Raw genomic sequence first — 14,281 nt, forward strand, 5'->3', positions numbered from 1 at the left:
GTGGTCCTCCTGCCCATTCTTCATTTCCCTACAAAATTTGATATCTCGACTACTGTGTGAAAGAAATGCACCACCGATTGAGGATGAATCTTTTTCAGGTCTTCTGGCTGGGCAGGATTTAAAGAGCTGTAGCTGAACCATAGTTCAAATCATCTTTGTCACAGTATAAAATGTGAGCACTGGATTAAAGGAGCTTCTTGATCATCTTGGGCACAAAGGCCTAATGTGTTAATGTTTCTGGATTAAAGGATAAATTTCTTTCATTAAACTTAGGTGCACATGGATGTTTTTTAATTAAGGAATTAATTCTGTTATTACTTTTCAAAAATATTCTTTTCCAATATGGCTCCTGAAAAGAGCATCTGAAAATAAAGCTGACTCCAGGAAGACTAGTTCAAGAATACTGTAGTGCAAAAAACACCTGATCTGGAAACATGTTTAATCCCTTTGGACAGCTGTATGTTTGTCAGGAGAGTTCAGGAAGAACCAAACAACTTCTGACTTTTTTTTCCCATTGGAACTATTTACTGTCAGTTGTTGTCGCACAAGTCCTACCTGGATAGGATAGTAATAGATCAAAAAAGTAAATCCTAAAGATGTTAGAGGTTCAGAAGTATTGACAAACGTAAATGACTATACTGAACAAATTTAAATTAAAGCTTAAAAAAAAAAGTGACCTTACAACCCTGGCCTTGACCTCAGCATTGCTTTCTGCCTATGACAATATCGGTAATACAAGGTCATCATTTTATCCATTTTACATTGGAGAATCTTACTTTTTGAGAAATCTAATACAAAAACAACATCTGCATTTCAAGAAGTGGGGAATCCTGTGTTTCTCTTGTCTGCTTGTAAACCGTTTTATAATTTTGGCTGATCCATCATTGATGGATCGTGTCCGTTTCGAGTTTTAAAGGTCGCTCGTCGACAGAATGACAACCCCTATCCAGCTAACCGTGGCCAGATGGTCTAAGGTGGGGACAGTTAAAATAATAAACACTAAGGGAAATCTTTGTGAAGCAGAACTCAAGGCGAGGAACAAAATGAGAGCGAGGGTCAGTTTCTAGCAGACAGTGAGGTCTTCAGATGCTGGAGATCAGAATTGGGAGTGTGTGGCTGGAAAAGCACAGGTCAGGCAGCATCCAAGGAGCAGGAGAATAAACCTTTCGGGCCGGAGCCCGAATTCCTGATTCCTGATGAAGTGCTCTGGCCTGAAACATTGATTTTTTCCTGCTTCTCAGATGCCACCTGACCTGTGCTTTTCCAGCAACACACTCTCAACTGAGTGAGTTTCTATTTCAAATGTTCTGCTCTCAAATGTAACTTGCATTTAAACGTCTGCTCCTTAGTTGCCAGCATCTCTTTCCCTACCAGTTATGAAACTGAACCAGACTATGGCCAACCTTAACAGTATATTTGATTCAGAAATTAGATTTCAACCACATTTTCACCATAACTGACATCACCTACTTCAACTTGCATAAAACTTCTGACTCCATTCCCCTACTCATTTACTGCTGAACACCCCATCCCTGCTTTTTGGTAGCTCTAGTTTTGACTATCTCCTGATTAGAATCTTATTCTACTGTTTGTAAACTTGAGATCATCCAAACATTTGTCCAGATGCCATTGTGCTTCTAATCCTGTTCACCCTGCACATGCCATTCCACACTGGTTTTCAGTTGAACAGCTACTTGGTTGTAGCTAATTCTGGCAGATCTGTCTTGGTATATGCCGTGCTTGTCTGTCTTGCACCAGCTTCCTACATGCACTGTTGTTGTTCTGTAACTGCTCCATGACATCTGTTATCCAACTCCTCCTCCTCCTCCTCCTCCTCCTCCTCCTTCCCCCCCCCCCCCCCCCTCCGGATTCCTTGGGTTTTTTTCTTGCTACCTTCCACTTTGTCCTCCATACGAGACCTGCAGCTTTTCTGCTCCAATCAAGTGGCTGAAATACATTTTCCTCTCTGGATGCATTTTCTTTAAAAAAAAGCATTTTTAATTTTCTCTTGCAATTTTGAGTAAGTCTTCAACTGTTTTCTGGCCTATATGTGAAATTATTGGTATACTCGACTCTGATGTCTTGACATCGACACTTCAAAGGCTTGTATTTCTTGTTCTCGTTTTATTGCTCAGATTTAGATTTTGTACTTGGATACCTTGGATACGTGGGCGGCACGGTGGCACAGTGGTTAGCGCTGCTGCCTCGCAGCGCCAGAGACCCGGGTTCAATTCCCGCCTCAGGCGACTGACTGTGTGGAGTTTGCACGTTCTCCCCGTGTCTGCGTGGGTTTCCTCCGGGTGCTCCGGTTTCCTCCCACAGTCCAAAGATGTGCAGGGTCAGGTGAATTGGCCATACTAAATTGCCCGTAGTGTTAGGTAATGGGTAAATGTAGGGGTATGGGTGGGTTTCGCTTTGGCGGGTCGGTGTGGACTTGTTGGGCCGAAGGGCCTGTTTCCACACTGTAATCTAATCTAATCTAATCTAATTTCTGAGGGATGTAGAAAATGGATAGAATGAAGCATTTTAAGTTTCTCTTCACAAGCTTGAGTTTTCCTAACACGTTTCATCATCACAAACTTACTTCTGGCTATCTTTCTAACTCTGACATCATATCTACAATCTTTAGAAGTAAGTTGTTGTCACATGTACTCACATGAGTATAGTAAAAAGGTTACACAGTGGCTCCTTACTGTGTCACCACACATACACAAATACCTAGGTACAGATTCTTAGGAATAAATCAGAAAAATAAAGAAATAAAAAGTCCAGCATTACGGACCTCTGTGCCATCTTAGGTACAAAAGGTATCCAAGTACAAAATCTAAATAAATTAGAATAAAGAAATAAGAAAAGTTCAGAATTACAGTCCTTCCAAGCAGAGAAGATTGAGCAGACGACTCCATATCAGCTTAGTTTGAGGCTGGGACTCCACGCTGACTTCACCTGGATGTCACTGATGTGCCTGAGAACATGAGGTTAGATGTAGTTTTAAAAAAAGAGGGAAACGGGGAGAGCAAATGAGCTCTGGCTCAGGAGCCCTACTCTGCCATCTTGCATTAGGATTAGTCATCTGTAGGATCGCAGGTTGGGCTAGCATTTATTGCTCATGTGTAACAGATTTAAGGTGGAAGTGTGGCACTGCAGTCCATTGTCACCCCTTCTCCTACACCGACAACTTCTTAACTTGTTTGTGTGACACCATTCATTTCAATCTTCGCTTTATTCTAATGAGCTTCTTCTAATTATTAATTTTTTCTCTAATTTATATGCTCAATCCATATTCTAAATGTCAAGATGTTACTTGATGTACACAATGTTTGCAAATAATGCTATGTTGTTAACATACCAGAAGTTTCTTGCCTCCAATTGTTACCCCTGGAAATTCATCTTATTCCTACAAATTTGTTTTGTTTGTTTGTTTTTAATTATTTTTATGTTGTGGTTTGTGATCTATGCTGACAAGTACTTGGTAAGTACTTCCACTGCTGTTTTAGTAATTTATCTTGAGATATTCTGCCATCTACTGGAATGCATTGGTCCTGATGATGATTAATTTTTAATCAAAATAGACGTGTCAAATTTGAAAAGGCTACTTTGCCATTGTAAATTGACTGAGCACCCAAGCAATATTGTCTACTGGAGTAGTCCATCAGTCATAGAGTCATAGAGATGTACAGCATGGAAACAGACCCTTCGGTCCAACTAGTCCATGCCGACCAGATATCCCAACCTAACTTAGTCCCACTAGCCAGCACATGGCCCATATCCCTCCAAACCCTTCCTGTTTGTATACCTATCCCGATGCCTTTTAAATGTTGCAATTGTACTAACCTCCACCACTTCCTCTGGCAGCTCATTCCATACATGTACCACCCTCTGCGTGAAAACGTTACCCCTTATGTCCCTTTTATCTTTCCCTTCTCACCCTAAACCTATGCCCTGTAGTTCTGGACTTCCCCACCTCAGGGGAAAGACTTTGTTTATTTTTCCTATCCATGCCCCTCATGATTTTATAAACCTCTGTATAAGCACATCTCAAATGTCACCCCTCAGCCCCTGGCGGTCCATGGTAAACTGCCCCAGCCTGTTCAGCCTCTCCCTAAGCTCAAATCCCCCAACCCTGGCAACATCCTTGTAAATCTTTTCTGAGCCCTTTCAAGTTTCACAACATCTTTCTGATAGAAAGGAGACCAGAATTGCACGCAATATTCCAACAGTGGCCTAACCAATGTCCTGTACAGTCGCAACATGACCTCCCAACTCCTGTACTCAATACTCTGACCAATAAAGGAGAGCATACCAAACTATCCTATCTACCTGTGACTCTACTTTCAAGGAGCTGCACTCCAAGGTCTCTTTGTTCAGCAACACTCCCTTGGACCTTACCATGAAGTGTATAATTCCTGCTAAGACTTGCTTTCCTAAAATGCACCACCTGGCATTAATCTAAATTAAACTCCACCTGCCACTCCTTAGCCCACTGGCCCATCTGATTAAGATCCTGTTGTAATCTGAGGTAACCTTCTTTGCTGTCCACTACACCTTTAATTTTGGTGTCATCTGCAAACTTGCTAACTATACTTGCTATGTTTTCATCCAAATCATTTTAAAAAATGATGAAAAGTAGTGGACCCAGCACCGATCCTTGTGGCACTTCACTGATCATGGGCCTCCAGTCTAAAAAAACAACCCTCTACTACCACCCTCTGTCTTCTACCTTTGCGCTAGTTCTGTATCCAAATGGCTAGTTCTCCGTGCCACTATTTGGTGTCATCTGCAAACTCACTAACTGTACCTCTTATGTTCATATCCAACTCATTTATATAAATGACGAAAAGTAGTGGACCCAGCATTGATCCTTGTGGCACTCCACTGGTCACAGGCCTCCAGTCTGAAAAACCACCCTCCACCACCACCCTCTGTCTTCTACCTTTGCGCTAGTTCTGTATCCAAATGGCTAGTTCTCCCTGTATTCCATGAGATCTAATGTTGCGAACCAGTCTCCCATGAGGAACCTTGTCGAAAGCCTTACTGAAGTCCATATAGGTCATGTCCACCGCTCTGCCCTCATCAATCCTCAAAAATCTCAATCAAGTTTGTGACGTGATTTCCTACGCACAAAGCCATGTTGGCTACCCCTAATCAGTCCTTGCCTTCCCAAATGCATGTACATCAGGATTCCCTCGAACAACTTGCCGACCACCAATGTCATTCTCACCGGTCTATAGTTCCCTGGCTTGTCCTTACCACCTTTCTTAAATAGTGGCACCGTGTTAGCCATCCTCCAGTCTTCTGGCATCTCACCTGTGACTATCGACGATACAGATATCTCAGCAAAGGGCCCAGCAATCACTTCCCTAGCTTCTGACAGACGTTTAGGTCCTGGGATTTATCCACTTTCATGTTTCAAGACATCCAGCACTTCCTGTTCTGTAATATGGACATTTTTCAAGATGTCACCACCTATTTCTCTACATTCTATATCTTCCATGTCCTTTTCCACAGTAAACACTCTTGGATCAGTCTTGGATGTCTTTATTCCTTGAGATGCATGATGCAAAACAAAACCATTTTTACTCACTGAGCTTACTTTCTGCCCACACGGTGGTGGAAGCAGGAACAATAATTTTTGAAAGGAAATTGGATGGGCATTTGTGGGTAATTAATCTGGTTGGCTCAGGGTTGTATGAGTGGGTGGGATTGATTAAGTTGTTCTATAGAGAGTTAGTTTGAGCTTATTGGGCTGAATATCACCTCCTATGACACACTGACTCTGTGAATGGTTAAACATCTCCTTAGCTGTTGAAACTGTATGAATCTTAATTGCACTGCAGTATCCTTCACTCTGCCATAAAATTAAGATAAATTGTAGCTGCTGGTGTCTGTTCATCACTTCTGCTGTGATATATCTAAACCTTCTGGGAACAAGCGTGATACTAATTGCTTTAATCTGCAAATGTTGGCTGTGCCAATGCGTCCCCAGGTTCAGCATTTTTGGAATATGTTGCCAGCGTTCATAGAATTCTCCTGCTATGAAACATAGAGACAGGGAAAAAGTCAACTTTATAAATGATGATCATTGGACAAATTCAAGGATCCTCTGATGCAGGTTGGAGAACCAAGGCATCGAGCATATGTTCATGGAGCAGCTGCAGACCTAGTTTCAGCCATGCCGTTGTGGCCAGACACTGAATGAAAGCCAATCAGTTACTCGTTGGGAGGCAGAAAAATCATGGGCAGTCACATGCTGCCTGTATGGTTGTTCTTGGTTTCCATTTGGTCACTGGTTTCTGACTTGTTAGTTTCCTTTGCTTCTACTTGGTTTGAGGTAAATCACATTAATTGCCAAACTAGTAATTTTAATTATTCATTGCACACTCCAGGTTTTAAAAATTCAAGGGGGACCTCTAGCAGTAGTAGTGTCCCAACCTCTGAGCCAGGAAGCACAGGTTCAAGCCCCATCAACTCCAGAGTTGTAACAATATCTCTGAGCAAGTTTACTTTAGAGCTCAATCTTAAAGTACAGATTGGCTCTTGGTATTAAGCCAGTCTTCAGCTTTACTAAAGTACATTTGTTTCAGTGCTAATATGGATTTCAGTTGCACAAAGGACTGGGAAGGGAAGATGCTTAAAAAAAAGTTTTCCTGCTGCAGTATCTAGAGCATGGGATTAGTCTTGAAATAAGGATTGGTCATTTTACTATTGGGATGAGGAGTACAGCAGAGTAGACTCAAAGGGCTGCCTGGCCTACTTCTATCTATTATTTTTGTGTAACTTTCTCTTTAGATTTGTTAAACACAGCTGCAGGCCTTTAAATTCTGTTTGAAATTAATAATCATTAGGTCTCCATCTACCATGAGCTCTGAAAGGCTTGCTAATCTTAACCACATAAATGATATGGTTCTTTTCATGTGTTAATCCTCATCAGAATTATGTATTCTAATCTTATTTCATTGCTGTTCCCCTGAATTCTTCAGACATCTTGTATCTAAAATAGTGTATTGTTTGTTTGTTTTGAGTTAACCAGCATCTGACTAGAGATTAATGTAAGCAAATTAAAAATGAGTAATTTTGCACCCTTTCACAATTAGTGGAGCTCTCTGTGCTTAATGCAAAAGTACAAAAATAAATCAGACATTCTTGATTGCATCATTAGCAACACTTTATCAACATGTGAAGCTGTGGATACTGTGCCTTATCGAGGTGGAATTTAAAATTTGTGTGATTCAGCCATAGTGCACTATGAAATAGTCAATATGTCACCTTGGTCATTCTTATGACCACTTGAATGTCCTTGTGCTGGGGGTGCAATGATTGTGAAAGAGGTAAGGTTTCTATTACTGGGGTTCTAATGGCCAAATTTGTCTTATTTACCGTACAGGGATCCACCACGTAAGAAGAGAAAAAATGAGTGGCCAAATCAGAATTGCTTGAACCAGGTAGCAAAAGTGAAGCAGGAAATCCAGATAGTTCAAGATCCAACAGAGATGAACAAAAGAACCTGCATCAAAAACTCCTGCGGAGATGATTGCATTAAGCAGCCTCCTGCCAAACAAATTCAGAAGTTGTTGTTACCAAAGCCCAGGGTTGCACTTGTTAAACTTCCTGTAATGCACTTAACACATTTACCAGTTATTTTATCTTCGGGCACATCCGTGGATAATTCAGTCAAGTCCATTGTTGTTGCTGTTGACGATCAAGGATCTATTCTAAGCACAATGCATATTTTACCTCCTTCAGTGGAAACTGTGACACCGTCTATGGAAGTGAAAGGGTTAAGTTTTAAAGGTGGTCTTCCCACCTCCAAGGTGACTAGCGTCATGATGGTTGAACCAGTCAGTACTGCAGTGCAAATCAACATGGATTCAGGTTTTGTCAATAACCAAGCTTTTCCTTCACTTGGAGACATAGGCAGTAAAAACAAATTTAACTCCACAAATGTTCAGACAGAGGTATCACACCTTGCACAGAACACAGCACCAGAATCTCTAGCTACATGCTATTCTACAGAGAACACTGTGTCGGCTTGTGCACAGACTGATCTGAGTATCAGCGCTCAAGTTTTGCTACCCGTAAGTGTCCAAACGCAAACTTTTGAACCAGACATGAAAATCACTACGTCAATAAGTGCTCAGACAGATTCGTTTGGTCAGACTTGTTTTCCATTGTTTGGTGTTTCAAGGAAAACGCAAACTAGTTTGGTGAATTCTGCTCATGATGAAAGCTCTGCAGTTCAAGCACTAATTAACACAAGTAATCATGAAGACATTTTTGACCATTCTTTAGTTTCCTCATACAGTGTTTGTACACAGACTCAAACTAATTTCCCTCTGGATGCAGTAGGCATGAACCAAAAGTTATCTCATGATGATCTCTTACAGAGCTCTAAATCAGCTGTTGAATTTCACATTAACTCCACTTTACTTCAACAGAATCCTATGACTGACAATCAAACTCAGACAATTAACCTGTTTAATGACTTGGAAAATATCCTGTCAGAAAGCATAGCCAATCATTCATTAGAAAATCGTGGTCTTTTATCCGATGCCTCTGAGAGTATGACAAGCAGCCAGGCACACAGCACGGGTATTGACTTTGATATTGAATTTTTATCTGCAAGCAACATACAAACACAGACAGAAGAGAATGAATTTGGTACTTTGCAAACAGAGTCTGCTTTGGAATCTCTGGATATCGAGACTCAGACCGACTTCTTCTTTTCAGACCATCCTGCTCAAGCATACAATGGCAGGGGACAGTCCACTTATTTAGGGCTAGAAATGTTTGATACGCAGACTCAGACAGACTTCAATTTCTTGATAGATAGCAGTACGCATCTGCCTCTGGACAGTATTTTGAAACAGTCCAGTTTATCTTTAAGTGCAGAGTCCTCTGGTACCAAAACTCAGACTGATGATGTATGTTATAGAAATAATTTGAATTGTGCCTCTGAAAGCCAAGTCCAGTTAAACTGCACTGAGACACAGACTACCTTTGAAAACCTCAGCAGTCTATTCTTCACTAGCAATGAAACACAGACCGTAATGGATGACTTTCTGTTGGCAGATACGGCATGGAACACAATGGAATCACATTTCAGCTCAGTGGAAACACAAACATGCGATGAAATCTTTTCCTTGTTTCGAAATACTGATAAAAACAGTGACTGAATTGCACAGCTATAAAGCAGCATTGATCTCTGGATTGGTGCCCTAGAAAGTGGCAACATTTCATGTTGAAGTGTGGTGTTGCATTACTGTGCACCTCTTTGGGCAGCTGTGTATGGGGCTGAGAGGAAAATGGCAGAGAAGTTTTAAACTGATCTGAAGTCTTTCTCTTTGGGTGTCTGGATACCCTTTTCTTGGGTTAAAAAGCATTTAATAAGTTTAGGCTTTACAAATGCTGTTCTGTGATTCAGCATTCTCTAGTTTTTCTAATCCATGACCCTATCCAGTTTGACTTTTGCTTTCCCCCTGAGACTTTCCTTCAATGCACTGCTAGTGTGTATACTCTGGAATGTTTATGAAGCCATGTCTTTCCATGTTTACAAGTGAGGAATTAGATATACCTTGCCATTTCTGATTTTCTTTTGTTAGTTTTCAGTCTCCTTTGTACCTTCCACCATGATAGTTGGCTTATTTATGGTTAGAAGATGGTTCAAGATGCAGTTATTCACACATGGCCCTCACTAGCTTACCTAGAAAGTTCTTCAGCTAAAGCCAATAACTCTGGATACATTCTTAAAGGTTTCAACACCGCCTCCTGTTTCTGTATCTCCTGTCCATTCTAAAAGTAGGTTTTCACCAATGTGATAAATGAAAATGTTCAGTGATCTTTATTTTAAATACTTGCTTTTCATGTCCCTGTGAGTTAAATGAACTCCAGCTTAAATTTTGAGGTTTGACAACCCTTTCCAAATCTGATATTGGTTATTGTCAGTATATGCACTTTGTAAACATGGTTTGTTGGACATCTGTTGGGCAGAGGAGTTCCTCTGCTAGTGGCAGTTGGTTAATCATCATGCTTCAGCCATGTTGATAGCACAAACTGCACATTGAAATTGTAACTGCATTGGTATCTGTGACTTCATTACTCATTCACATGATTAATTGAGTAGCTGAATACTTCTCACAATACAGTGAAATCATTAAACAGTGCATCTTCATTGTGCAAGAGTGCATTTTCCCCCATTAGATTAATGGCATAATGCAGTTCATGCAACCTGTTACTTTTGCTGTAAATTGGATTACAATTATTTAATTTGACCAGATCAGTGTAAAGCTTCCATGACCTTCCAAAAACCTAATTACCCAATCCTGAAGTGACCAATTTTGGTGATTCCACTCTTATTAGTTACTGAATTTGCACATGTAACCACTTTTAAGTCTTCAGTGGCAACAAATTTTAATTATTCATGTGTGTTTTTTTTGGGGGCATGCCCTCGGTCTTTAGAAATTGCTTTGCTGTTGCACATGACCATTCACAGTGCTGCTTGTAACCTAATCAAATTGCTGGCATGAAGCAGTTGCAAATGTTGTTGGACTACGTTTGGGCTCTCGTCTAGCTTTTAAGAATCTAAGAGCCCAAATTTATAATGTTGCCATTAGCTTGGCTAAAGCAGGCTGTAATTAATCAAGAAATGCTCCACCAGAATCCTACCTGAGTGAGGGTGAATGATCATTCATGTTTGTCTTTCACTGAATTAGTTCGTAGGCACAGCCTTGAAATTGATGTCTATACCTATTATGTGATTTTTAGCTTGATCACCTTATGACATTATCTCATAAAATCTTCCTTCCATGTAAATGACTGTGACTCAAGTAATGGAGATCCTGTATCGTTGCTAACTTTTGGATATCAAATCCAGGCTTGTAATAAGTATTATGAAAATATTCTCCTTATTGTGATGGGATCCCATCTAGACCTCATCCAAATAATATATGCTGCTGTATCCATGCTACATCACTGAATAATTTGAGACTCCTTTGGAAGGTGAGCTCTCCAGAGAAAAGTACTTTTTATTTTTTGCTTGCTACATATCGTGGCTGAATCTTTCTGCCTGTATCTCAGGAAAAATGTTTAATTTTGTTTCATTTCCTTGATTTCTACATCTTTGTATTCTAGGCTCCTAATGGCCACTTATTGTTATTGTGGAAAAATGGAGTCTAAGTCTGCTGGCAAGTTTGGAGTTCTTGTGTGACCAGAAGTCTTTCTGGAAACCAGCATCAATTCCTACATTGGGAGATAAAGTACTGAATTGTTAGTACTTGATTCGAGGGCTTTGCAGAATTGGTGATTCTAAGAAAGTAGTAAATCATTTTTTTTAATTCCATAGGACTGATTTATATTACGTACTAGGGACATGCTGAATTGGTTCTGTCAAATGAGGAGAGATGCAAATTAGTAAGCATCTTGATATCAAGATCCCATTTGCAAGTGCAAACTCCTGTTTATTGAAGCTTTGCACAAATTTACATCCATTGAGTTTTCCCATCTGAAATTTTTGCAAAGAAAATTTCAAAAATTATTTATAACAACATGATTGCAGTCTCCAGTAGTGCTTTGAAACCATGAGGCACCTGTTAAAGAAGGACAATTCCTTTTTTAAGGCTACATTTAGTGCATAACTTTATCTGTCTTCTGTCTGCCAGATGATCCAAAAATGTTAAAAAGCCCATTCACACCAAATGGCTCTGTTGGACTTGTGCTCCTGATTTCCCCGGTTAGAAGAATCATGAACACCAATCGGGGCAGTGTCTTTGATTACTCTGTTTCAACATGCATGTCTCAGTTTGGAGCAGTAGCTTATCACCTGAAACTGTTTTTAACACACTTTCATCCTTGAGATGTGGTGATAAAGCAATTTTGTATTACACAAAATACTGACTTGTTATATATCTTTATAAAGAGTTTTGGTTTCCTACATCTTGAGAGCTTCCAAGAGCTGAATTTGGATATGCATTTCATTCATTTAATATATGTAACTCCTACAGTATTAGACCAAAAGCTCAACTACATTTTCATGATATTGTCTGTATTTGTGTTCACGCTGCTATTTTTCAATGCTATGTCTAGATTTGTCTGTTAGTAACTTGGTGTCAATTTATTTTTAAAATTCCAACCAAACGTTGTTTCACAAATTGGTTTGCAGTTGATGTGTTGCAATACTTTCATAATACCACTTTAATTCTTTCATGCATTGAATAGATGTGCCATTTGCTGTTGGTAGTAGTTTCAAAAATAAATAAACTGTAATATCTGTGGCTTCTGGAATGAACTGTTTAATATAGCAATGCTTAACATTGATAGCTAAACTTAGTATTTGGTGGTAAATTTATTAAGGCTAAATAATACTCCAATCAGTACGATTTTAATGCTACACCAAACTGCCTTTTTGGCAGTACTTTATTGCTCAAGTTGGTTTCATCACTAGCAGTTTGTGATTAAACTGAAACCATAGGTATTTGTCATGTTTGCATGACAAAGTTTAAAATGCTGTCCCCAGACAAACTATTTTACCCCACTCCCAGGTCAAGTGATAGCAGTGACCAATGACTGACTGACTGAAATCTTAGTGTAGCAAATAGTGTACAGATGCGTTAGCATTTTAAACTCACTTTGAAATCATTAACACTGAATTAATCTTATTTTCATACTTATGAATTATACATTCAAAAGGTTTTTCCCATTGATCAAAGTTATTATCCTTTTCATAAGCTTAGCAAATGAGCATTTCTGCACACAGTGACCATTTAGATTAATTACTGCACTGTGGGCTTACAGGACTCTAACAGAGGAGTATTCTGCCTGCTTTAACCAAAGTGTTGTAGACATAACCTGCTGTGTTAGTGGACCTTGTGCACACATTTTTAAAATGCTTTGTTTCTAAGTCAGGTAATGTGTCACATGTAGCTTGTCCTGGGTGATGTACTTCATATTTCATGCTTTCTGTACTGGTCTTTTATTGAAGTAAACTTTATTTTAGTAAAATAAGCTACATTTTTTTGTGGGTAATCTCCTTTTGCAGTTTATTACTTTTTTAAAAAAGCGTATGTGCATGCAATACATTTAATGCTGTCTACATTCTTGGGTAGAGTACATTAAGATTGCTTGCTTCAGGAAATCTGTTTGTTTGGCTGAAAATGCTAAAGTGGTTAAGTTTTTGAGGTAGAATAAGTGGCAGTGTTACTTTTATTTTTGGTCAGCTGGTGAACTATATTTCTTAACTTTCTTTCAGTTTGAGTTTCACTTCCTTGCGTGCCTTTGTGTTATGTGTCTCAGTACCTTTTTCCCGCCTTGTGTCTCAGACTAGTTGTTCTGGATTTAGTTTTCAGTTTAAAAGTAACACCACTATTTTTGGTATTCCTGGCTCAGGAAGGGCGCAAATCAACCACCGTTCACATTCCCGTTTCTTGCTCAGTCGATTTGGAATGGCCTGAGGAGTGAAGCGGGCTCAGACATTAAATACCTAAGCTGTTATAGGAGGGATAGCAACGTGGTCAAAACTTCTGGAAGTTTGCTGATATTTTTGAGTGGGAGTTGGTGTCCTTTGGAGGGCACCAGCAAAAAGCAACTTACCCTGTAGCATATGGGTTGATGAATTTTTGCTTTTGGTTACTGAGATGATTTTATAAAATTTTGAGTTGTAATTTATTTTTTGTTTCAGTAGTTTGACATTTGCATCTAAAATTGCAAGATTCATGACTTTTTTGCTGCTTCACAAAAGTTTTGTGACTAAAATATGTTTAGTGGACAAGTAGTTGCTCCATTTAACTAGATAAGTTTATTTGCATACATTTTAATGGTAACTTTATTCCTTCGGCATTACATGTTGAATTTTGTCCCATTTTACTGTGTAAATATCTGTCATTTCAATCCATGTAAACTATATTGTGCCAAAAGTGACTTTTTTCTTTGTGTTAAATATGCATTTTGTCGTGAGTGACCATTTCTTTTAAGCTGATGCTTAACTTCAGATATATTTTGTTGTACTCCACTTCACTGGAATTTTGCACATTAAGTTATTTTCCCAATATATCATGTTAGTGGATGTTTTGTGAAAAGCACATTGATGCCGGTCAAATTATGCAGCGTTATACAAAATAAAGACATATTTCTTCTCTGACATGAGTAGCATATCTTTTTTAAATGCAGACTTAAATTATAAAAATGATATTCAACCGACTACAGGGTTGCATTACTGTTGTTAGAATTCAGTTATGAAGATAATCTTTGATTTTCTAAAATGCAAATAAACAATAAAAGTAAACCTGCCCTT

At 39.2% G+C, this 14,281-nt stretch overlaps 1 protein-coding gene across 1 annotated transcript in view; it reads left to right on the forward strand.

The window, feature by feature from the left end:
- atmin (ATM interactor) overlaps positions 1-14,125 on the forward strand; it is a 31,449-nt gene extending 17,324 nt beyond the window's left edge. Inside the window, exon 4 of the mRNA XM_043706584.2 lies at positions 7,385-14,125. Coding sequence (XP_043562519.2) covers positions 7,385-9,173 — 1,789 coding nt within the window. The 3' untranslated portion in view covers positions 9,174-14,125. The remainder of the gene's footprint in view (positions 1-7,384) is intronic.
- Positions 14,126-14,281: the final 156 nt, after the last annotated feature.

The sequence above is a fragment of the Chiloscyllium plagiosum genome, unplaced genomic scaffold, assembly GCF_037043375.1.
Source record: "Chiloscyllium plagiosum isolate Xiang-an unplaced genomic scaffold, Cpla_swu_hap1 HiC_scaffold_17, whole genome shotgun sequence".
NCBI lineage: Eukaryota > Metazoa > Chordata > Chondrichthyes > Orectolobiformes > Hemiscylliidae > Chiloscyllium > Chiloscyllium plagiosum.